This window comes from Batrachochytrium dendrobatidis, assembly GCF_000203795.2.
Source record: "Batrachochytrium dendrobatidis JAM81 unplaced genomic scaffold BATDEscaffold_2, whole genome shotgun sequence".
Taxonomy (NCBI): Eukaryota; Fungi; Chytridiomycota; class Chytridiomycetes; order Rhizophydiales; genus Batrachochytrium; species Batrachochytrium dendrobatidis.
In genome coordinates, this window is record NW_006281100.1 from 799,108 (window position 1) to 822,456 (window position 23,349).

Sequence of the window (23,349 nt, forward strand, 5' to 3'; positions counted from 1 at the left end):
GGATTGGTAAAACATAGACTCGAGTACAAACAAAACATCCAAAGTCAAGTGCCAGTATACCAAGATACACATCTGGAATATGACAGCTGTAATCATATGAAATGGAACACTGTTTTGCAGCGATTGCCTATTTTCTTTGAATAGCGTATACTCTATGCTCCATCGTTAGACATTGGCTTTCAACACAACGCTCATCATACTGTTGTATCTTGAAATATTATACATTTGCGTTCTAGTTCAAGAAAACAACGATTGACTGAAACTGTGATGGAAACACTCGTTCAGTTATACAAAAATGAGCACAACCCAGTGAGCCAAAGAGTTCAATAAACATTCTAATCGCTTCACGAGACTATTTCGACTGCATTTTACGTGAATGCGGTTGTAAAATCCAATTGAAAGTATCAAGACTGTGATAACCCAAACGTTTGCTTTTTCAGTACATTGTTCAATACGATAACATGGAGCCAGTCGTTGTGCAACACTTTAATAGGATTGTGGCTCTTAACCCTGACATGTCACTGCCAGTAGTTGCTATCAAGGTACACAGTGATGGCATAAATTTATGCACATTCTGTTGAGCCATTCATCACTAATGGAGTTTGCATGTTTACTTGCTGCTCGATCATATCGATTCCACAGCAACCATGATTTGGATTTGATATACATGGTCGGTACTGTTTTACATTTAATAACACCATTTCTGCTTTGACTGCAACATCTACCTCTGGAATCTACTGTTTCAATAGGCACTCATTGAATTCAGCAAAAAATGCGAAGGTATGCAAATCTGCTCTGATTCAACAATTTACACAGGCGACAGATTAAACAAGGCAATGCCATATTATATTGGTGTATAACATAAATTCACGCATAATATAGCTTCAACCTTGGCAGAGTTATTTGATAAGCTAGATGCCGCAAGCGGGATTCTTAAAGCAATTCCTAGTCATACAATCTCGATGGTTGCAGGCTGCGATTTGTTTATGAGACTTGCAAAAGACACTCCCTCTGCAATTCAGGTGCATAACAGAATGCGTTCAATAGTGATATTGCTTGAACTGCTGGATTAAATTGATTTTGCTTCATTGTGTATCTAGGCTTTTGAAGATATCAAGCAGGATCTTTTCAGAAGAAGTGATGTGCTGGTCTCGAGCTGTATTGAATCAAGAAAAAAAGCAGCTAATCACGGCTCAAAGTTTATCAGAGATGACACTGTAATAACTTTGCATTATATGTTGAATATATGCTCTACTCGTTCGTTTTGACGTTTTATGGTTTAAACAACCTTGATACGATCGTTTAGGTTATTTTAGTTCATTCATATTCACGAGTAGTTATGAGCATGCTCACAAATGCTCCAAACAAGGCACTCATCAAGGTACTTGTCACAGAGGCTAAACCATCGGATTCTGGAAAGCGAGCCGTAGAAGAACTGCGAAAAGCCAATATACAGGCAGCACTCATTAGTGATTCGGCTGTTGGCCATATCATTGAAAGAGTAGATATGGTATTGGTAGGTGCCGAAGTCGTTGTACAAAATGGTGGACTGATCAATCAAATTGGCACATACCAGATTGCCTTGGTTGCCAAGGCTGCAAATAAACCATTCTATGTGGTTGCAGAAAGGTGGAGTGCAATCTGTTTAATCGTATTTATAGTACTTTTGAGAAAAGCTTAGATTAACAATAATTTGGTTATCCAAATATAGTTTCAAGTTTGCTCGGCTATTTCCATTGAATCAAGATGACTTGCCAATTAGCTCGCCCATGTATTTTACCGATGAGGAGGATCAAGGAGAATGCCGCGTAAGTCTATTGTTACTGTGTTGGTCTGTGATGGGTAGACATAACTTGCATTGGCTTACCTTTTGGCATACTGATGAAACAACACCAAACTAATAATATAGCTGAGCAATCCCGATATTGATTATACACCACCCACGCATATCAATTTGATATTCACAGATGTTGGTGTATTGACTCCTTCTGGAGTTTCTGAGCAACTCAGTAGGTTTATTGGTTTGAATCGCTTTTTGAGTCAAGCCTTGATACACCTCAAGAGATCTGACGCGTTTTTTCTTTGCAAACCAACTTTATCTAACCAGTCAGCACACTTTAAAAATGGGTCAGCATGCCAAAGTGTTTTTAAGAATGAAGCCGCTTTCATCTCAACGATATACGTTTAATGATTTTTCCTGGTCTGTTGATACATCAACACGGACAATAACTGTACCCGACGAGAATAAAAATGAAAGGTTGTAGTGTCGAGTCAAATGCTTAAAGCAAAATACATACGTGTCAAGACATCATTTAGTTAGTATAAGGGCTTAGACTGGCTGACCTCTCTTGCAAGTGGTGTTTTTGAATTGATATATTTGATAGGAAAAAAACGTTTCAATTTGACCATATTTTAGATGTCTCGGAGAGTGTTGAAACCCTTTTTCAAGAAGCTATCCTTCCACAAGTGAAAATATGTTTGAATGGGTTTAACGTGTCCCTAATATCCGTAGGTGCATCCAAAAGTGGAAAATCATATGCTCTTGAAGGGGCCATGGGGAAAAACAAAAAAATGCCAGGTACTTGAGTTTAAATCAGTGCAGTGATATAAAGTACTGATTTTGAGTTGATGGATCTAAAACCATGCATGTAATTTATATTCATGTTAACGGGATTGTATTGGATATCATATAGGTCTACTGCAAATGATTGCTGAAAGCATTTTCATCGAGTGCAATAGTAGAAATGCTGCAAGCATTAACATAAGATATCCTTTTTAGACTACTGCTGTAAATTTCAGATTGGACCTTTATACCTTAAACACAGCTTGATTTGCAAATGCACCATGACATTTTTATGTTTACTGTATGTGAGGTATATGGAGCATGGGTACGAGATCTATTGAACCCACAGCGTGATGGATTGCAAGTTGACACAAGTAGTGCAACGGGTGTAGCAGTGACAGGGTTGTCAACTCGGCGCATTTCTGATGTAGAAACATGCATGGATGCAATTGAAAGGGTATTGTCAGTATTGTTTTGAATATGGCTCGACACTTTCAAGTGATCATTAACTGTTAGTTTTTAGTCACAACTGCACCGATTAGGAAATAGTTCAAAAGCATCTGATCGCTCATTTGTACTCTACATGTTTGAAATTAACAAATTTCTTGAAAATGATTTGACTTCACATAGTGTATGCTATATGATGAATCAGATTCTGATGCCAATCCCAATTCTAAAGCTAATTTTTAGGTTATTTTTCACTTGATTATAGCCAACCAAATCTAAATTTACAGTGGTTGATTTTTGTGCGCTGGATCATTTTTTTACTGATCCGACTCAACTACTAATGAAAGAAGGTACGTTGTTTACAACTCATACAATCAAGTATTTGATCAAGCATGTTTATTTATTTGGTATCTTTAACTGTGAACGAGCAGGTACGAATGTGGGCAATTCAATCATTGCCTGCCACAAGACAATAAAGCAAGTTGCACTTCAAAAGGTGATACTGTCGAGAGCTGAGATTGAGAGCATTTGTTAAAGACGGATAGAATTTATTAAATATTTGATGCATCCACCATGAATTTAGAAAATTGCACCCGAGGCAGAGCAAACGCCAATAACAAGGTTGCTTTTGGAGGAGTTTGGAGGAAATTGCTATACCAATTTCCTTTTTTCGATGGATTATTTAGAAGCCAAGGCAATGAATTTGAATCTGTTAAACTTTTCGGAATTGTTGCGAAAAATTGAAACATATCCGATTTGCAACGACGAAACTTTTTTTCATCTTGTATCGCTTGTTCAAGTAGGGTTGATAAAGTTATTTAAAGAATCTATTCTGTAGAAACAAGCTAATTTAAAAACTGATTTTGCTTAAATCTCAGGAAAGAGCCGGCCATATTGGCAAACGCGCTGCACTGGTTGAAATTCCAAGTATGGCTGTAGATTTGATATTCAAGTGCGCTGTTAGCGTGTTGTATGCTAAATATAAAGATATTTATTTGAAGTTTAGCTAATCAAAAGCAGCTACTGGTGGATCTTAATGAAAGGTAAAGGACCTGCATGCCAACTATATTAAAATTATTGTGCTAGTGAATAGAGATAAAAGCATATACTCATCAAAACAATCATGGTTTAACATTAGGATCAATGTTGTTATTGAGCAAAACACCACGATGCAAAAAGAGCTCATACTTAAAGAGAGGCTTTTATTAGATACTCAGAAAACGCAGTTGGATTTGGAAATCGAACAAAATTTACAGCTTGAAGCAGCAGAAAACAAGATCAGTGATGTATGATATAGATTGAGTATGAATACTTTTAATTTTTTCATTATCTGACATGTTATTGTGTAGCTTCTGGATCGATTGGCATTTTATGAAAAGGCAGAAAACAATTTGAATTCTACTTGTAGCATTCAAGATCAAAAGACAGTGAATGAAAAACTATATGCGCAAGTTTTACAGGTATGTTTTGAAAACAGCTGGTATTGCATTTGATACATCTCGAATCAACTGACTGGTTTATAATAAAGCTTAATGTGCAGGTAGCACAACTTGAGGCTATTATTCAGCAGACCTCAAAAGATCTTCAAGCATCGTTGCTCAAAAATGAGGAGTTGGGACTTGAGATGATTGCTTTAATCAACCAAAAGGTAATTTCTTTAATCGATTTTGTAGATTTAAACGCCAGCTGTTTATACATGAATGACTGTTTTTAGGAAGATTTGACTATTAAAAGTCTAAATGAGACGTATGAGAATGGCACATTGATACGACAGTAGGGTTATATGGCAATTTTACAATATAAAGATGCATATGTTTCAGTATTTAACCACAAACGATTTAAAACTTTTTGAAATGGCAATTTCATCTTGGAAGTCGCTTAAAACCACTTTCCAACACGGCATCGATACACACGAGAATTGGTTCTAAAAGGTGATTTATTGAAAGCAGGGCACTGATTGTATAAAAGTATAAACTCGTGTATTTTTGAAATTCTAGTTGTATCGACACAAAGGAGCTCGGTTCTTTAAATGTAGGAAATATTGAAAGTCTACGAGTACTACAAATCCATTCCAGTCGAGATTAATCTAAATGTTGATTTAGAAGATATGCAGTATTGACGATTCGATGTCAAGACTGAACATGGAAGGAGAAGCAAGTCGACATGACTCATTCAATGCAGATCGCTATGAAAGATTATTTTCAGATGTAAACTATTATGGATTAATTGTAAATAGTACAACTTATGATGAATCTAGTCGTTGGCTTATATTTTACCTTTTAGAATTTAGCCACGATCAAAGAGCTTGAAAGCAGTATCAAAGACAGACTATACAAAAGTATAAAAACGCATCCAGGTAAAGCAATGAATATAAGCACGGACCAGTATAGAATGAATTTATATTAATACGCAGTGCTGGTAGATGAAGGAAGAATGGAGATAGAGATGCTCGTAGAAGGGATTGCAAATGCAACACAAAAATACGAGCAGATTCTTCAACGACAGAATGAGTATTACAAGGTAAGTGGATGAGTTGAAATTGTATAGAGAAAGCATTCACCAACCAGTTGAATGGAATAGACGCGAGCATACGAGACATCAAAGCAGGAAAGTTTAAAGCAACTGCATGAGTGCAGATCCAACAGCTAACACTTGATGGTATTGAATAGACTCTGACACCCGAGGATGGACTAGCAGAGTTACGTAAGCAGGTAGTGTATTAGTTTGACAGACGATCATCAAGACCACGACTGACCTTTACAATGAACAGGTTAAAGAGTTTGTGTTGAATACACAGAGCGATCTGGAGAGAGAGAGAGCAACACTGCTGTCCAGATGTGTGAGTCTGCAACAGCAACTCCATGCATTTCAAACTAAATAAATGATCCTGTCAGTACAATAGTTGATGGTCTTGAGGGTTGAGACAAAAAGGGTTTTATTCAAGTCTTATCAAGCAGTTGTCTTTGGTCTATCCCAGACTCCTTGTGCTTTCCATCCCTTATCCAGTCTTGCATCCGCTTCTATCCTCAACTCCAGCATGGCTACAAAATGGCCACTCTCAAAGGTCCGCAAGACCTTCATCGACTACTTTGAGCAACATGGTCATACTCATGTTGTGTCTTCTTCCACCATTCCTCATGGGGATCCCACTTTGATGTTTGCCAACTCAGGAATGAACCAGGTTGGTCTTGATGGTCTTGCTAGTGTCTTGAGACAGCCTGCAGGCTGTCTAGTTCTATCATGTTCACCATGTTCATGACTATGTTCATGATTATGTTCATGAATATGTTCATGTTGCTCACCACTTTCTTTTTCTACAGTTTAAACCTATTTTCCTTGGAACTGTCGATCCCAACTCGGATCTGGCTAGACTGTCCCGTGCTGCCAACAGTCAAAAGTGCATTCGTGCTGGTGTGTATGCAATGCATTGATGTCTATTGTGTCGACTATTCAATTGATTCGTCTTTTTTTGACTCCATTTAGGTGGAAAACACAACGATCTCGAGGATGTTGGCCGAGATACTTATCATCATACTTTCTTTGAAATGCTTGGAAACTGGTCTTTTGGCAACTATTTCAAGGTATTTGATTGTAATTTAACCATGAATTCAAGTGTTGTGTATTCTGTTTGGCTCCAACATTTATCTGTTTTGTTAGACCGAGGCAATTGAAATGGCTTGGGAAATTCTTACAAAAGTATACGGTCTTCCAAAAGATCGGCTTTACATTACCTACTTTGGTGGTGACAAGTCGCTTGGTTTGGAATCTGATATTGAAGCTAAACACTTGTGGCGCAACATTGGTGTCGAGGAAGATCATATTATTCCAGGAAGTGTCAAGGACAACTTTTGGGGTAATGCCATGTTTTATATTCGAATATTCATTCTTGATCCTCATTCTTTTCATATGCATTTATGTCTATTTAGAAATGGGTGATCAAGGTCCATGTGGCCCTTGTAGTGAAATCCATTTTGATCGCATTGGTGGACGTAATGCTGCTGATCTGGTCAATATGGACGATCCTGATGTTCTTGAAATCTGGAATCTGGTTTTCATGCAGTACAATCGTGAAGTCGACAGGTCCTTGAAACTGCTTCCCAATAAGCATATTGATACTGGCATGGGTCTTGAGCGTTTGGTGTCAATTTTACAAGACAAGCGTTCCAACTATGACACTGACGTTTTTACTGGCATTTTTTCTGCTATTCAAAAACTCACTGGTGTCAGAGAATATCAAGGTCGGCTCGGTGAAGCTGATCAGGACGGCATTGATACTGCTTACCGTGTCATTGCAGATCATGTTCGTACTCTTACCTTTGCCATCAGCGATGGAGGTGTTCCCTCTAATGAAGGTCGTGGGTATGTCCTTCGGCGTATTTTGCGTCGCGGAGCTCGTTATGCGCGCAAAAAGTTCAATGTTCCAATTGGCTGCTTTTTCTCCAGTTTGGTAGATACTGTTGTTACTGAAATGGTACGTTTGTATACCTCTCATATCTGTTTTTCAGTTTTTTAATCATGTTTGCATTGTTCATTACAGGGTGACGCCTTTCCTGAAATCACCGAGCGTGTAGACGATCTCAAGGAAATTCTTGATGAAGAAGAGCGCAGCTTTTCAAAAACATTGGATCGTGGCGAACGTCTTTTTGGCGAATACCTTGCCAAAACTAAAGCTTCGGGTGGAAAAGTCATTAGTGGGGCTGATGCATGGAGACTCTATGATACCTATGGTTTTCCTGTTGATCTCACTCGTTTGATGGCTGAGGAAAACGGGCTTACCGTTGACGAAGTTGAGTTTGAGCAAGAGCAAAAGATTGCCAAAGAGAGATCTCGTGGTCGTAATGAAAAGGAGACTGGCATAGTAGTCTCATTGGATATTCATGCTATAGGAGAGCTCGAGGCTAATCCCAATGTTCAGCCTACTGATGACCAGTACAAATATGGTTTGTGTTTTGTATTGTTCTTACAGGTCTATTGGATATGTGAATAGTTGAATATTGATATTTTTGATAGGATTTGATGATATTAGTTCCAAAGTCAAGGCGCTTTTTGTCAATGGAAAGTTTGTCGAGTCTGTATCTTCCACAAACCATCAAGGTCGATTTGGTGTGATTCTTGACAAAACCAACTTTTACGCCGAGCAAGGTGGCCAGCAGTTTGATACTGGAAGTCTAACAGTTGATGGAAGTCTGGAGTTTGCAATTGAGGATGTACAGGTTTTTGGTGGTTACGTGCTTCACATTGGCTACCTCAAGTACGGATCCCTTTCCCTCGATGATTCTATTATGTGCACGTATGATGAGGTGCGTTGACTGTTGATTTGTAAAGTTGTATTCATTAAAATTCTAATACAATGTGTTATTATTAAACAGTTGCGCAGATGGCCATTGCGAAATAACCATACTGCCACACATGTGCTCAACTATGGACTAAGATCGGTTATTGGAACCATTGTTGATCAGAAAGGATCATTGGTATCCCCCGAAAAGTTGCGATTTGATTACTCTTGCAAGGTAAACAAATGCTTCGAGTATAATATATACTCACGGCGAAAGATTGGGCTAACTGGTGATATGTTTAGAACTCACCATCAATAGCTGAGCTTGCCAAAGTTGAAAAAATCACCAATTCTTTCATTGCAAAGAACGATATTATTTACACTTCCGAGGTTTCTCTTGCGCTTGCCAAGTCTATCAATGGACTGCGTGCAGTGTTTGGAGAGGTCTACCCAGACCCTGTCCGCGTCGTTTCGATTGGATTTCCAATTGATGAAATGCTCAAAGATCCATCCAATGCCAAGTGGGCTGAAACCTCTATCGAGTTTTGTGGTGGAACGTAAGTTGTTTTGATTGTAGATTGGCAGATTTGTATTGCTACTTTGCTAATGTATTTGTACAACACTAGTCATGTCCAGAGAACGGGTGACATTAAGCGGTTTGTGATCATCGAAGACTCTGCTCTGGCCAAGGGTATTCGCCGAATTGTGGGTGTTACTGGCGACGAAGCGCTTAAATATCAGAAGCTTGCCGATGAATTTGAAATTAAACTCGAGCAGTTGCGCAGAATCAAAGGTGCTTTGTTTGAAACGACTTTGAAGGAGATTGGCAAGACGCTTGATTCTTCGGTGCTTCCAGTTCTTCGTAAGCATTCACTTAAAGAGACTTTTTCTGCCATCAAAAAGGACTTTGATGACAAGGACAAGGCACGCAAGGCTCTTGAATCCAAAGAGGTTTGTTTTGTTCTTGGATTCATAGAATCTACATTAAAACTTATTTTTGTTTGTACTGATCTTGAATCTATATGTGATTGTTTGATTGTGCTAGGCTGTTGATACTGTCAAGTCATTCTTTGAAGCCAATCCAGAAAAAACCGTGTTTGTATCGGTGATTAACCAATCTGGCAACACCAAAGCTCTTGCTCAGGCTATTGCTCATGTTCGTACACTAAAAGACAAGGCTGCCATGTTGATTGCGGTGGATCCTGAAACGAGCAAGGTTGCACATCAGTGCATTGTACCCCAGGTGATTGCTTACATATAATTCAAAGTCTTGTCCTTTATTTTACTAGGCAACTCATGTAATATTCTATTGTGATGCTATGTAAATAGATTCTTATTGATCGTGGACTAAAAGCTACAGAATGGGCTGATGCAGTAGCCAGTAAAGTCGGTGGTAAAAAGGGTGGATCTGAATCTGCTGCTCAAGGTGCTGGTGATCGTGCTGCATCAGTACAAGAAGCTGTCGATGCTGCCACTGCATTTATTGCGAAGCTAACTATTTAAAGCCTGTTCGTGTTGACGATTTCAACCTTTACACTTCTTGTACTCTCATCTAAGGGCTACGCAGTTGTTTTTTGAGTTGGAAATATGTAATCATTGAAATACAAATAGGTTTTGATTTAGTTTTATTTGCTTTTTTTGTTTGCAGCTGAGTATCTGCTAATGCTTTTACATTAGCTTAAAGAATCTATAGTAAAAGCAATTGAGATCGATTCGAGAGAGAGCAGTAAGAGTGGGATTGGCATGCATCTAAATGGTAGAATGATGATTCCATTATTCATAGCAAATGCTAGATCATTGCTGTTTACACCCAGCAGCTGTCTGAGCAGAATTGGCCGCATCGTGCATTGAAGTAGTAGATTGCACAGGTATATGTTCCGAATCGACATATTGAGTAGATGCACCATTCACTTGTTTGAAAACATCTGCATGGTTATCATCCATCAAGAGTTGGTCCGTCACGTCGGCAGTGTGATTGTCATCAACGTACTTTTCTTTTTCTATCACCTGCGAGTGGGTATCGGTGTAAACGCCATTAGTATGCATTATACTATTTTCCGTGTAAACGGGTTGGACTAAAGGTAAATGATTGGTTTCTGCATGTTCAGTAATGGAAGACAAGTGCTCAGTATGATGCTCAAAACTGTTGTGATTTAAAATAGGTGCATTTTCTACACAAGGTTGAGCAGAATCCACAACCGCCTCCTTGGAATGTTCAATAGGATAGGCAACGGGGTTTGAAATCGCCTCGTCAATATGCTGCGCAATATGGAAAGTCTTGTCCATGGGTTCTACATCAACATTTTTACCGTGTATTTCCTTTTCTTTAACGGAAAATGCAAGAGGTATTTGTTCGACTTCAGTAACTGAATGAACAGTTTTGCACTCCTTAGTTTTGTCGACAATTTCGGCTGGGAGTTCATTTGATTGTATGCGTTCATGAGTAAAATGATCGTCAACAAGAGTCTCGCTCGTGACAGAGTGTTTAAGAGTCTGCTTTTCATCACTGTGCTGGAGATCATGTGAATCAGCATGAGAAGATTTGTCTGGGTGGGCCTGATTTACTTTTTCAACAGATTCACTTTCCATCACCTCAACATGCTTTTGGGCAGTGTTTTCATGCATATATGTAGACGATTGGGAGGCAGTATGAGGAGTATCGGTATGCTCTTCAACAATTGTATCAAAAAGTGGGTTTTTTTGATCAAGCACTTTGAACCCATATTCTTGACTCATGACACTCATGTATGCAGCCTGCTGATCACATATTTGCTGCAGCTCATCTAATTTTGCTTGATCAAGCTCGCTTTGCTCCTGTGATTGTCGGTATAGCACATCAATTAAAATGGATTTGTCACTTAAAGCAGATTCTGATTGAGCAAGTTGATCCTGTAGCTGTTTTGCGAGCATAATTTGAGAGTCCAGATCGTTGACAGCATTTTCAAATTCGTTTCGCATGGCTTCAATCAAGACATCCTTTTGGGTCGCGTTTTCCTCAATCTGAGCAAGTTCTTCTTGTGATATAATAGATTTCTGAGTAACACTGGGCATTTCTGCATTGGCCAAAGCCGTATGAAGGTCACTGTTTTCTTGTCGAGCTGCTTCAAGAAATTCTTCAGTTTGAGAAAGTTTGGTAGAAACAGAGACCAACATAGTTTCCGTTTCGGCCAATTTATCATTAAGTTGATCAACACAGGTTTTAGATTCTTCAAGAGCAGCCAGCATTTTGGCATCTGCATCAGACTGTTCTTGACGGGTAAAGGTAGCGAGATCAAGCGCTTTAGTGGCAGATTCAAGCTGATCAGCAAGATGACTATACTCTTGATTCTTTAATGCAAGCTGTTCGCGAAGGCACTCGATTTCTTCTGGCTTAGTATTGGTAGGAATAGTAGCGTTGCTCAACTCATTGATTTTCAAAGTCAATTCAAAAACGGTTTCATCTTTGGCATCGATTTGAGCTAAAGCATCTAAAAGCCTTGCAGTTATATCGGCATGGGCAGTTCGATGTTGCTCAATAACGGCCTCATATTCTTGAGAATCCTTAGACTCTTGCTTCAGTTGATCAACGTAGTGCTCAAATTCCTTGATGGCAGACTCTTTTTGAGAAACAGTTTCAATAAGTGCACTGGATGCAGACTTGAGCTCAATAATAGTGTCTTCAAGAAATTGAATTTTTGCATTGGCGTCTTCAAATTGAGATGCCATCAGTTGCGTCGACGTTCGTTCTTTGGAAAACTGTTCATTGGCATCATTTATTTTTTCCTTTGCATCAGCGCGCTCTTGAGATAGCATTGCGTTAGCTTTTTCAAGCTCCAAAGTCAGATGTTGAATCTGCTCGGTAAAAACAGATGTATCAGTGGTGGTGAGAAGTGCACGATCGTGTTGCTCATGCACAGAACTAAGATCTGCTTTCAAAGAAGCAATAGCTACATCTTTATCGAGCAAAGCAGCATTCTTTGAATCTATTTCCTTTAGCAATGTTTCATGAGATTCAGAAATGCTTGCCAAACGGGTCTCATTGTGCTGCATTTTTTCAGTGATTGAAACGATATCATTTGATTTGTGCAAAAGTTCCTGTTTTAAAACTTGAATATCATTGAGAAGTTCAGAGTTGGACTCGATGGAGCGAGCTTTATGGATAGCTGAATGTTCTTGAAGTTCATTATCGTGATGTTGTTTGAGTGCACTCAGTTCAGCTTCATACGCATCTTTTTGATCAGTAAAAACCTTGCGCTCACTTTCGAATAGAGATTGAACAGTAAGAAGCTCATTTTTTTGATTCTTATGATCATTCGAAAGCTGATTCAATTGGACAGTCAATGCTTCGCGTTCAGAATCAAGAGTAGCTAGCGCTTCACGACTAGTAGCATGCTCCGCCTCTGCTTTCGTAAGCGTTTCTTGCAATTCAAGCATTGCCATGGTAGCAGCACTTGCCTTTGAAGTGGCTGCTAGTAATTGCTCTTCCATATCATCAGAGTTGAATTTTGAGGCGTGTTGCTCAATAGTTTGAGAAAAAGTAAGTTTTAAAGAATCAGTTTCTTGGGTTAATAGCGAGACTTGGATTTTCAAAGAATTATTGAGCTCAGTCATACGTGAGAGTTCAGTCTTTAGAATTTCAACATCATCAAATGTGGAACTATGAGCAATAGTATCCATATGATTTTGCTGTACTTGACCAATCTATTTACAAATTAAATTAAAATTTAGTGAAAATAAGCGTCAGCTAGCAATATAAATGCATCCAGATCAAGGTACGCATTTACCTTTTTAATCAAAGTTTCATTTTCCGATTCCAATGTAGCAATGCGTGTTTGGAGAGTTGAAATCCCAATAGATTCAGCAGGAGTAGCCTTGACTGCAGTTTTAGTAGCAATCGGTTTGGTGGCACGAATGTTTGAAATTGTTTCCGGACGACTTGGTTTAGCAGCTTTTAAGGGTGATGAAGCGGACAAGCCAGTCAATTTTCTGGGCGAATTGCTTATTGAGGATACCGCAGATCGCGCAACAGTAGTCAAGCTAGCATTAACTGAAGGCTTTCTTACAGCAACTTTTGTAGACTTTGGTTCAATAGCGATTGGTTTTTTGGTTGCAGGTACATGGTATTCGGATTTTTTGGTTAAAGCAGTACCAAGTTTCTTATCCGGTGTGACACGTAGAGACGCTGTGGATAGTGCAACAGTCTTTTGACTATGAGAAGAGGTTGGTTTTTGAGAAACTGCACCAATCGATGGCCTTGGTGTAACTACTGCAGGTCTCTTGAGGGCTGCAGTTTGTGCAGGCGTAGATTTGGATATGGTATTGGCAGTTCTGACTGTGCCCAATGATTTGGATGCAGTAACTAGTGGCTTGGTAGTATGCACAGCAGGTTTAGCTACAGATGTCAAAGCATTTTTAGTAGTGGTAGCTGACTTGATCTTTGAAGCAGGAGAAACAGTAGTTTTTGAAGTTTTGGCGGATAGTGGTTTTGTGGCGGAAGATAAAGTGGGCTTTAACTTTTTAGGTGCTTCTTTAATAGGTACTGGAGATGAGATTTCATTTGCCACATTTAGAACTGGATCTGCTTTAGAAACAACTGCATCAGCTACAGTGCTAGCGATTGAAATCTCTTGTGGCTCTGCAGCAACTGGCACATCAATGTTTTCTTCCTTGACAGCTGTTTCAGCAACCATACGAACATCTTGAACAAAGCGTGTAGGAGTACGAAGTTTGTGTAGCGGCACAAATACACCTATGAAAACAGATTGAGTTTAAAACAAACGATTGAATATTTAGCTATTAAAGAAATCAATAAATAATCAAATCTACGCACCAGTATTGTCAGGACAAACAAAATATACGATTTCTTGAAATGTGCCATTATTCAGCCCAGTGCCATGTTCAAAAAGCTCGATTCCTAGAAACCAACCAGTGATTCAGATAAAACGATCATTTGAACGTCGAGCGTAAATGACAAGACAGTTTATCACATTAATAAAAAGTTGACGAATTGAGCGAATCATGAATTTGCATTTTAAATAAGTTCATACCAGCCCAAATTCCATCAGAAAACTGAGTTTCCCCAAGAAAGACCAATGTTCCGTTGTAAGTGTGAGTTGACTAGCGTATCAATTTAGGCAATCGTGAATGATCGGACGGTTATATTGGCAGTTGGAGGGTTGTAAAATAAAACAGTAGAAAAAATTGAGTTAATCATTTGCAATCTACAGTAAAACAAGTAGGTATTTTTAATACCATCCAATCCAACCACCAGCTTGAATTTAAAGCGAGACTTTATTCCCATCTGGATACACCATAACATGACATGGAGTGTTTTCTAAACATCAAAAGCGGCGTTCAAAACAAAGGATTTGCACTCTGCAACCCGTATCTTAGCAAGCCCATTCAATGTGTGATTTGAAGGCTGTCAAGACGCCGCTGCCACCACAAGCCGATGAACTCAGATTATGTATTTGCTCACTTCAGTCAGGCATTGAATATGATTGTTTGCATGGGATTTAATCAACTCAAATCAGTAGATCGGCATGAACCTGTTTATGACTAGAATTTCAATTCCATCAATCATGCCCACATAACCAGAGTGTGTATAGCTCTGTATGCTTTTAAACACTTGGCTTTATATACAACTAGAGCAGTGTTGGGTTTAAAATTCAAGTGAATCTACAAGTAATTGTACTCACCTCGGCACTATCTGCGCAAACATGATCACCAATTTTAAATGAAGAAGAGGAATTGGATTCAATATGATAAGGGTTGGGTTCGCAGTTGACAACATCTGTAGGATTCATTGTTCAAGTTTTTAATAGTGTGGGTAAGAATTCAAGACTAATGTTGAGGCTTCACACGCCACAATTTGACCAATGAACTGCAGTATGAAACGTAGTGTTTTGTACGCTTACGAATGTGTAAAATATTGTATTTAAAATCATTGAGCGAGATTCAGTCAATTTGATTCAACTGGAAAGTTGTCGATTTGTGAAATGGCGTTTTAATAGAGCACGATTGACTCGTACTCATAAAATGCAACACTTGTATTTATCCTGCAGCGATTGTTTTGGAATCATAATGATCAATTGTTCATTTGACTTATTCAATAAACAGAACGTTCATTATATGATGCACACACAATCAAACTCTGTTTTATTCTAACGTATCAGATACGCTCGCGTTCTAGTTCATATCTCAAAAGTGTGCTCAAGTTTACTCAACTTGAAATCACGTTTAATCACATGATCTCATATGATTGACTACATCAATTCCTGCTAATTGGTTGGTGGAAAATTCGCCGATAACAACTATAAAAGCCCATAAAGCAAATTTGTTTTTCTTTCAATACTCTCTTCTATTACCTTCTCTTCTATTGCCTGTCCTGGGTTGTTGCTGGTGGTGTGGACCAAGTTGTGCTGCATTGTAGCAACAATACATTCTCTGACTGTGTTCTTGCATTTGACCAACTTGCTCCCATCCATTGGTGATTCCCACTTTTTGCATCTCTATTTTGTTTGTGTATTCTATTTACCGATGACTGAAGGCTTACTTTCCTCTGTTGGTGTCGAAGCACGCATTGCAAAGGAGTAGTACGATCATTAGATTCTGTCTTTTGAAGTATTGCCACCCATGCAAAATCAGTAGTGTATAGTTCATTCCAACACATCGAACAACAACTTCCTCAATCTACTTGTCTTTCATTGCTGTTTCTGTTCCTTGGTTTCCCTCGGGAAACTGAGTGAGCGCTGCAGCTTTGGCTGGTAATGGATTGGGTTGCAAGCTCCCCATATTCTATATCTTTCCTGACGCTTTACAGCGTGGCTGCTCTGCAGTCTTGAAGGTTGAGAAAAACCATGGGGATAACATTTTTTGCAATAAATATTTTTTCTATTTATTTGAACCTGGCGTTTTAGAGGCTTGTTGGCCATTGTTTGACTAGCGGATGCCATGTTTAAAATAGGCTGTTGCAATGTGTTGAACCCACCCCATTCGGACATTCAATTATACATGACGTGTATAGCAAACTATGCAATTAATTTGTTTAAAAGTGCAGCCAAAAGAAAAAATTGTAATAAATTTAGGCGGAAATGATGACCAAGCAAAATCCAAAACGTCTTTTTAAAATGCATCTTGAGCAGAGTGCACTTTAAAGACCTGTAAAAATATGTATATACAAAAGTCGAGCAAGCAGAGATTTGCACAGTATGCTTAGTGAATGGGTATATACGACTCAAACGTGAACTTGGAATCGTCGTGTTGCAGTATGTTCTGAAGAAGAGTTTGAGTATCCCATCCACGATTGCGGTGCAGCAGTGGGTCGTGGTCGAAGATTGTACTTTCTAACACAACCAGTGAATATGGGTGAAACTTGTGCAAGACTCAACGAGCCGTGATTAGAATTGGCAGATGCGACCATTTCACCAATTGTATGAGCACTCAAAGCCGATGGAGATATTGCATTACACATCATATGAGCAGGTGCTGTCGAAGACAGTTTGGTATCTTTGCTTGACAACGTGCCCAAATCTGATATAGCTGCATTAGTGGCTGCTGCCAAATCTTGTCTTGATAAAAGTGCCTTTGGACACTTGATTGGACGATCAAAACATAGTTTTGTTGCTGCAGCACTACGTAAATGGCCTTCTCGGCGTAAATTATTGCTCGACTGAGTTGCAACAACTGTATGGTATTTGCCACCATTGACAAGAGAATCCAAGCAAGGATTTGATGGTACACTTTCCGAGTCAGCATCATCTTGCCGCATATATGAATTTTGTCCTGATGCAGCCATTGAATGTGTTTTCATGTTGGTTTGACTAGAGTGTGAGATGCGGCGCTTCTTGATGCCTTGAGTAGACTCGGGAGTCTTGGGCGGCAAGGTACGTGATGAGCAAGCATTGTCTTCAATCTGCCATGCCAGCCCAATTAAATTCCTATATTCTGGCAATAGTGTGATGTCAATAGATTCAAGAGCACCTTTCTGACGACTATGCAATGCCATTGTGGCGTGAGTATCAGGCGCGGCTGCATCATCAAAAAGATCGAAACCAATAATGGTTAGCACATGCTTTAAAATTTGAATGACAGGATATTAGTCATTAAAAAACTCACACAAAACGGCATTCTCCTTGTCAATCTCATAGTTGGTCAAAAGTGTAGAGTCAGTCTGTGCAGTGTTGCTAGCATCGTTGAAGCCATCACTGTGCAAGTCAATCACCATATCCGAATCGCATGGGTCGTCAGGAAACGAGTCCTGAATAAATAGCTCAAAGTAGTGTTCTGAATTAGCTTCAACATGTGCATTATTGCGAGATTTTAAAGAAAGTTGGAGTGCTGATTGGGGTGTCTTGGCGTGCTCCCTTGATTGTGGAATGGTGAACAAGAATCCAGCCTGTGGAGTATTGAATATAGAATCAGCATCAACAATTGGGGTGCGCAGCTGGCCGCTTGGAGTGGCCATTCCTTGAAAATGTGATGCTGTAGGTTTCGTCATTGCTATGGACACTGGCAATGCATGCCGCTGGTTATGTTGCAGAGTAGATGAATCAAGACAAACTGAAGATTCTCGGTGCAAGGAAGAGGTGACGGGAGCAATATCGTCGAATGAACAGGAGTGAGTCGAGGTCATAGAGTTTTTGACAAAAAGCTGACAGGACTGAGCTGTGGAGTGCGTACTAGAATGGTAACGGTCGAGGTTAAATAACAATAGGGTATAAAGTCAATAAGGCTTAAGATGTTATAATTTGGCGAGATGAAATAAGCAACTATGTAGCAAAGTTTTAGGGTTTGTTGTAGCAAACTAAGGCCAGAAGTTCGATCATTCAATTGTGACTATATATGCTTAAATGGGATGGCATAATGGCAAGAATAAACAACTTCTTGGCAATCTGCTGGCTAAACACATCTTGCAGCCAACCCAATCGTATCCGCAAAATGCTACAAAGCCCCACGCATCTCAGTTGATCATCCATCACACACTAGATTTATGCGCAAGGTAATTCTAGACACCCCTCGTTTGATTACTTGATTATTTCGCCGCTATTGGCGCGATTGTATTTAATCTTGTCCTTGACGAACTCCCCCGTACCAATACGCCATAACAAACGATACGATGGGCCAACACACAGCAATACAGCAGAAGAATTGCTAGGCGCAATAAATGCGTGTAGGATGTGTGTCCGTATAAAGTATTTCAGAGTCATGGGGAAATATTGCAGACATACCAAACAATTGGCATGCCCATAGGTTGGAACAAACCACGATATGGGTTGGGTTTATCATCAAGTTTTCCAATAACATTACCATCCAATAGTAAACAGATTGTGGTGTTGCGGATGGGTTACAGCAGTATGGGATATGGTGGTTGGCAGTGCAAACATTAAGCTGCGTTGCAATTTATCAACTTGGTAATGTTTGCTCAGTTCTAAACTGAGGAGTGTCGCAATAGATAATTGAGCAGCATGGTATCTGCTCAACGCCATCGGGTAGAAATATGACAAACAATACTAGCCAGCAGGACTGAATATCATTATTAGATCTGTTCAACCCAAAAATTGATACTACTCTGACCACTGCTTTATCTGACACCACAGTCTCGAATCCTCAATTTTCAACAATAAAATGTTGCTTGAACAAGATGATGTCATGCCAATAATCAGATAATAGACTCACCCTGGATGCGGCATTTTCGTTTTAGAAAGTGGTGTTTGGGTCTGCAGGTCCTGCAGCATAAGAGTTACTCCAGCCGTAGGCGACAGCATCGGTGTTAGGGAATGTTTTGGCTGCAATATGGGCAACGAGTCAGATTTATAAGCACCAATTATAATTTCAGTCCTAGATTTTTCTGTCTGTAATAAATCACCAGTGTTACTCTTGGCGAGTTCATCCTTGACAGACTCGGGATATTCGTGCCTAGCACTTTTCCTGCGACCATCTCTAATACTGCGTCTAAACATTGGCTGGGTTAGTGGATTGTGCCAAATATTATATGGCCAAAATATAATGCAATTTGCTCAAAGTTGGTGGCGTCAACCATGTCGGCATTACACATGGCATGAGTTCACGCAACTCAGCTCTACATCAAATGCCATTATATTGCTTTCTTTGAATTCTAAATTGCATTAGCTTATCTAAGCATGTTTTACCTTGATGTCTGGTCTGCTTGCCTTTTGTGAGGTTTTCTAGGCGAGGTACTATTGTCAGTCATTTGCTGTTTGTCGTCCAATAAAGTGGTGGTGTTTTGGGTAGACACGTTAGAGTATGTATTGATAAGGATTGGAGTATGCGTATCTGAAGCGCTGGATGCAAGGGCGGGTTTGTGCTCAGTAGATTCTATTGGTTGCAATGCAATGTGTTTGGTTGCTCTAGTAACTCGGCGAATTTCTATACCAGTGCTCATGGAACATTCTGTAGACTTGGCAGACATAGCACCCATACATCCCATTTCCTGTGAGTGACTAACAGATTATCTCAAGCGTGTAGTTGCCAGCTTACAAGTAGTTTTAAAATCACCAGCCGTACAAATGTTTGTGATGTAGGTCAAGTGCGTGTCTAAATTCCAACTCCCGCTTTCTGCTACCGACTTGGAATTTTAAGCCTATTCACGCAAAATGGAACTCTTGTATCTATCTCCTTTGCTCCAGAATACACAATATTTAATTATTCCTTGTGCTTTCTTGATAGAAATAATTGCTTCTTCAATCAATATTTTTAATTTCAGTTCAAGCTATAATTTGATTTGTGAGCATATATAATCAGCGTTGTGTTTACTGAATCATCTTTTTTAAACCAAGATTTTCCTCTTTTGGTAGTCATACTTGTATGATCATTGAATTCATTCATTGTAATCCAGATAGGGTTTGGTTGTTGTCAATACAACTCCACTCTGTTGTAACTTAATCTCACAAATACGTTCGCGCTCTAGCTCAAGAAAGCAATTTTGGAAATGCAACTGCTGTTTTGATGCCAGTTACCCAACGTTTGGATGAAAGGAGAGTTGGAGATTAAACAAGTGTGGGTTGATTGAAACAGATGTGAACATTCGTTGAGTTGTTTTATAAAAAATAAGCACAAAGACCAGTCAGGGTTAACGAGTTTAAAGGATGCTATTCAATAAGCTTGGAGGGAATTGACACCCATCATTTCATAAAACTGGCTGTTTATTGCACTTTGACACTGGTGATCTGTGCTTTTTAAAATCACACATTTTCAATGCTAAACAGTATAGTATACAATAAAGTGGTGGTCTTGTCTTCATATGAATGCAAGGTAAACTATAAACGATTTTATTTGGGATTCGACCATGACAGATAAAAGTAGGATTGTGAGTTTTAGCCTCTAAAGCTTTATTGGTAGATAGACAGCAATAACAAGAAACCAGATTAGATGCGGTAAAACCAAGCCATGACAAGAACTGGCATTCAGAACAGTTGGAGTCATCATATTACCATACAGAACGAAGATGCTGACAGAGTTGGGGAGTGGCGCAGTCTCGGACAGAGTCAAGATTCACGAGCATTAAAACTCAAACAACAGTCACAAGTTGTCGAGTCTGAATATTGTCTAAACCCCGCTTTCTTTACCTGTCTTTAGATAACCGTTTTGTTTCTGTAAACGCCTACAACCGCAAAAAGGTACAAGTGTGCAGCTACCGCATTTATACGTGGGTTAAACCTACACTTGAACGGTCCAATTCTTCAAGATTCACGTTTATCCCCAGTGCTATTATAAACTCCATTAACACTACTCATCGCTAACTTGGTCTTTTTCTACACACCCATTCGTCTCGCTATCATACTGAATTTCAAATTTTGCTGAATATAGCACTTTACAAGAACTTTTAAATATGGCTCCCACAAAATCTGCTGCTGTTTCCAGCAAAAAAACTGGCAACCATCCTGCCTACAAGGAAATGATTACCCAAGCTCTTGCAGATTTGGTGAGTTTTTAATATTATATTATGGCTGTATATCTTGAATATTCTTTTATGGCTACTGCTACAACAGTAGCTGATTTTATATCACTCAAGCTTGCGTTTCAGTATTCGAAATCTGGTGGTTTTTGTATATGAGCGAGCCCAAATTTATTGCTGGTACACTTTGGCATGCATGCCTAGTCTCAGTACTACTTTGTTGGCAAGATGCTACCGAGTATCATTCGTTTGAAACAACCAGTTTATAGGCTTTCAGGAATTCTGTAAATAGTGGCCATGGTTATGATACATGTACTTTGATTAGTAGAAAAGATTATCTTGCTGCACGCTCATTAATGGGGTGTGGTATATGCTTTCAGAGTATAGATTCTTAGCTGTTCCGACACGGACGTCCGTTGGTCTGGGATAGTCGAGGCTTTACTCGACTATCAGACCATGAGACTGCATAGAGGATGTTTCAAGTGCATCTGATGCTTAGTTATTGGTTTCTGCAGTGTGTTCAAATAGCATTCTTGCTCTAGGACCACTATGCTTCAGAATTCTTGTGGCTTGTCATCATGTCTTGTTTAGCTATGAAACTGGTACAACTAAGAGTATCTAGTGTGAAACGTCAGTTTCTGGTTGATGCATACCTGATTAAGCATGTATTTGAAGTGAAAAATTGCTAGCCTTGCTACTCGACTATAATTCTGATACTGACATGTGTACTTTACCGACATACTTTTTGATCTTTGAACCAACAGAAGACTCGTAATGGGATCTCTCGCCATGCCATCAAAAAGTATATTCACGCCAACTTCAAGGTATATCGTGTTTGCTTTTTGTTGCATTATCCGCCCATTTGGCTGTCAAGCACATTATTATTTTGCTAGCCCTGTCTTTCATGCACTAACAGGATTTCATCCATTTTTACGGTAAACAAACTCGTCCAAACCATTACAAATTGTGATTTGGATAAGCAGGGACTGGTCAGCAATGCCGATAGTCACATCAACACGGCCATTACTCGTGGCTGCGAGACTGGTGATTTCGTCCAACCCAAAGGATCTTCTGGGCCATTAAAGCTTGTCAAGAAGGGCGAAAAGAAGAAGAATGAGGAAAAGCACGAACCCACTGTTGCCAAGCCTCGTGCACCAGCAGCTGTCAAAAAAGCCATTATGACCAAAAAGGCCACAGGCACTGCCAAAAGGACTGCTACCAAGACAAAGGCTATATCCCCATCTACCAAGACAAAAGTCACATCCCCATCTACCAAGACAAAAGTCGTATCTCCACCTACCAAGAAAATTGCCACTACCACTGCTACTAAAAAGAATGCCAAGATCAAAAAGGCTGTCGTATCTACCAAGAGCAGTCGGACTGCCACGATCAAGGCCACCAAGACAAAGGTTGTTGTGCCAGTTAAAAAGGCAAGTTCTACCGGCAAGGCAGTCAAAAAGATAGTTGCCAAAGCTGCACCTACCAGAATGAAGCAAAAAGCAACTGCATCAGTCGTTGCTGCTGTCAAGGCAGTCGCCAAGAAATCCGATGCCATCAAAACAAAAACTGTCGCAAAACCCAAGACTACCAAAACAGCTTCTGCCAAAGCAACTGTAAAAAAGGCAGCAGCCAAATCATCCAAAACGGTCAAGACATCAAAAAAGCCGGCCGCTTCTAAAAAGACTTAGAGTTGTAAATATCCGGAAAGCTTATTTTATTGGATGGTTTGGGGTTTTAAAGATGGTAGATAATTACTAGGGCCTATAAGCAGACGATATTGGGCTACGATGGGATGGGTATTTTTTATTACACATGAAGTATTTTTCAAAAAGTGGTTTATATTATTTGGAGTGGTGCAAGTTGGTCATATTCACACAAGATGCAGCATTTGACTGTTTTACTTTGGAGTGGACAATTTATTCAAGCGATTGTCAGCAGGGATTATGAAGAATATGGAGTTTTATACCTTGCGACATTACTGCAGTTTGGTCAACAGACCATGTATAATTAGCGAGTTTGTAACCTTGAACATTTCATATGACGCAATGCTGTCCAGTAAATAGGGTGAGAATTGGACACTTTATTTTAGGTGAATACGATTGCAGATGATCAACTGCTAGACTTTTATAGGGACCAGACTTTAAATATGGTGGCTAGAATCAAGACGAA

The 23,349-nt window shown here is 39.4% G+C and overlaps 7 protein-coding genes across 7 annotated transcripts; 4 read left to right on the plus strand and 3 right to left on the minus strand.

Annotated features, from left to right (window-relative positions):
• Positions 1-887: 887 nt before the first annotated feature.
• On the plus strand, positions 888-2,188 carry BATDEDRAFT_9589 (translation initiation factor eIF2B subunit alpha; the record flags this gene model as incomplete). Its single annotated transcript, XM_006676467.1, has 5 exons — positions 888-1,022; positions 1,101-1,217; positions 1,307-1,629; positions 1,712-1,808; positions 1,910-2,188. Coding segments are annotated over 5 exons (951 nt in total), but the record flags the coding sequence as incomplete, so codon positions are not given.
• A 2,963-nt stretch (positions 2,189-5,151) lies between these two features.
• On the plus strand, positions 5,152-5,581 carry BATDEDRAFT_86624 (uncharacterized protein; the record flags this gene model as incomplete). The annotated part of the gene is made up of 4 exons (XM_006676850.1): positions 5,152-5,238; positions 5,294-5,366; positions 5,424-5,530; positions 5,558-5,581. The coding sequence occupies 4 exons, from the start codon at positions 5,152-5,154 to the stop codon at positions 5,579-5,581; spliced, it is 291 nt and encodes a 96-aa protein (XP_006676913.1).
• A 395-nt stretch (positions 5,582-5,976) lies between these two features.
• BATDEDRAFT_32863 (alanine--tRNA ligase) lies at positions 5,977-9,907 on the plus strand. The gene is made up of 12 exons (XM_006676689.1): positions 5,977-6,191; positions 6,331-6,421; positions 6,494-6,591; positions 6,668-6,863; positions 6,937-7,481; positions 7,548-7,950; positions 8,021-8,310; positions 8,380-8,575; positions 8,605-8,842; positions 8,912-9,236; positions 9,331-9,528; positions 9,615-9,907. Exons 1-12 carry the CDS (start codon positions 6,048-6,050, stop codon positions 9,786-9,788), a joined length of 2,898 nt encoding a protein of 965 aa, XP_006676752.1. The 5' UTR covers positions 5,977-6,047; the 3' UTR covers positions 9,789-9,907.
• A 172-nt stretch (positions 9,908-10,079) lies between these two features.
• Positions 10,080-15,071, minus strand: BATDEDRAFT_34406 (uncharacterized protein; the record flags this gene model as incomplete). Its single annotated transcript, XM_006676726.1, has 5 exons — positions 10,080-12,965; positions 13,805-14,013; positions 14,095-14,178; positions 14,312-14,381; positions 14,963-15,071. 5 exons carry the CDS (start codon positions 15,068-15,070, stop codon positions 10,080-10,082), a joined length of 3,357 nt encoding a protein of 1,118 aa, XP_006676789.1.
• Positions 15,072-15,623: 552 nt separating this feature from the next.
• Positions 15,624-16,167, minus strand: BATDEDRAFT_36613 (uncharacterized protein). The gene has a single exon (XM_006676782.1). The coding sequence runs from the start codon at positions 15,934-15,936 to the stop codon at positions 15,640-15,642; it is 297 nt and encodes a 98-aa protein (XP_006676845.1). The 5' UTR covers positions 15,937-16,167; the 3' UTR covers positions 15,624-15,639.
• Positions 16,168-16,284: 117 nt separating this feature from the next.
• Positions 16,285-19,776, minus strand: BATDEDRAFT_86207 (uncharacterized protein). Its single transcript, XM_006676981.1, has 4 exons — positions 19,415-19,776; positions 18,942-19,217; positions 17,382-17,944; positions 16,285-17,294 (listed from the first exon to the last, which is right to left on the minus strand). The coding sequence occupies exons 1-4, from the start codon at positions 19,711-19,713 to the stop codon at positions 16,501-16,503; spliced, it is 1,932 nt and encodes a 643-aa protein (XP_006677044.1). The 5' UTR covers positions 19,714-19,776; the 3' UTR covers positions 16,285-16,500.
• Positions 19,777-20,851: 1,075 nt separating this feature from the next.
• Positions 20,852-23,006, plus strand: BATDEDRAFT_86208 (histone H1). The gene is made up of 4 exons (XM_006676851.1): positions 20,852-20,902; positions 21,093-21,207; positions 21,945-22,004; positions 22,164-23,006. The coding sequence occupies exons 2-4, from the start codon at positions 21,115-21,117 to the stop codon at positions 22,866-22,868; spliced, it is 858 nt and encodes a 285-aa protein (XP_006676914.1). The 5' UTR covers positions 20,852-20,902; positions 21,093-21,114; the 3' UTR covers positions 22,869-23,006.
• The last annotated feature ends 343 nt before the right edge of the window (positions 23,007-23,349 follow it).

Coding starts and splice junctions, on each gene's coding strand:
- BATDEDRAFT_36613 (XM_006676782.1), bottom strand. CDS start 15,936: ATGTGTTGGAATGAACTATACACTACTGATTTTGCATGGGTGGCAATA.
- BATDEDRAFT_32863 (XM_006676689.1), top strand. CDS start 6,048: ATGGCTACAAAATGGCCACTCTCAAAGGTCCGCAAGACCTTCATCGAC. Junction 6,592..6,667: donor CTTTTGGCAACTATTTCAAG/GTATTTGATTGT, acceptor CTGTTTTGTTAG/ACCGAGGCAATTGAAATGGC. Junction 7,951..8,020: donor TGATGACCAGTACAAATATG/GTTTGTGTTTTG, acceptor TATTTTTGATAG/GATTTGATGATATTAGTTCC.
- BATDEDRAFT_86207 (XM_006676981.1), bottom strand. CDS start 19,713: ATGGGATGTATGGGTGCTATGTCTGCCAAGTCTACAGAATGTTCCATG. Junction 19,218..19,414: donor CAAGCAGACCAGACATCAAG/GTAAAACATGCT, acceptor GCCAATGTTTAG/ACGCAGTATTAGAGATGGTC. Junction 17,295..17,381: donor CAAGGAGAATGCCGTTTTGT/GTGAGTTTTTTA, acceptor TTGATGATGCAG/CCGCGCCTGATACTCACGCC.
- BATDEDRAFT_86208 (XM_006676851.1), top strand. CDS start 21,115: ATGGCTCCCACAAAATCTGCTGCTGTTTCCAGCAAAAAAACTGGCAAC. Junction 21,208..21,944: donor CCCAAGCTCTTGCAGATTTG/GTGAGTTTTTAA, acceptor TTGAACCAACAG/AAGACTCGTAATGGGATCTC. Junction 22,005..22,163: donor ATATTCACGCCAACTTCAAG/GTATATCGTGTT, acceptor TTGGATAAGCAG/GGACTGGTCAGCAATGCCGA.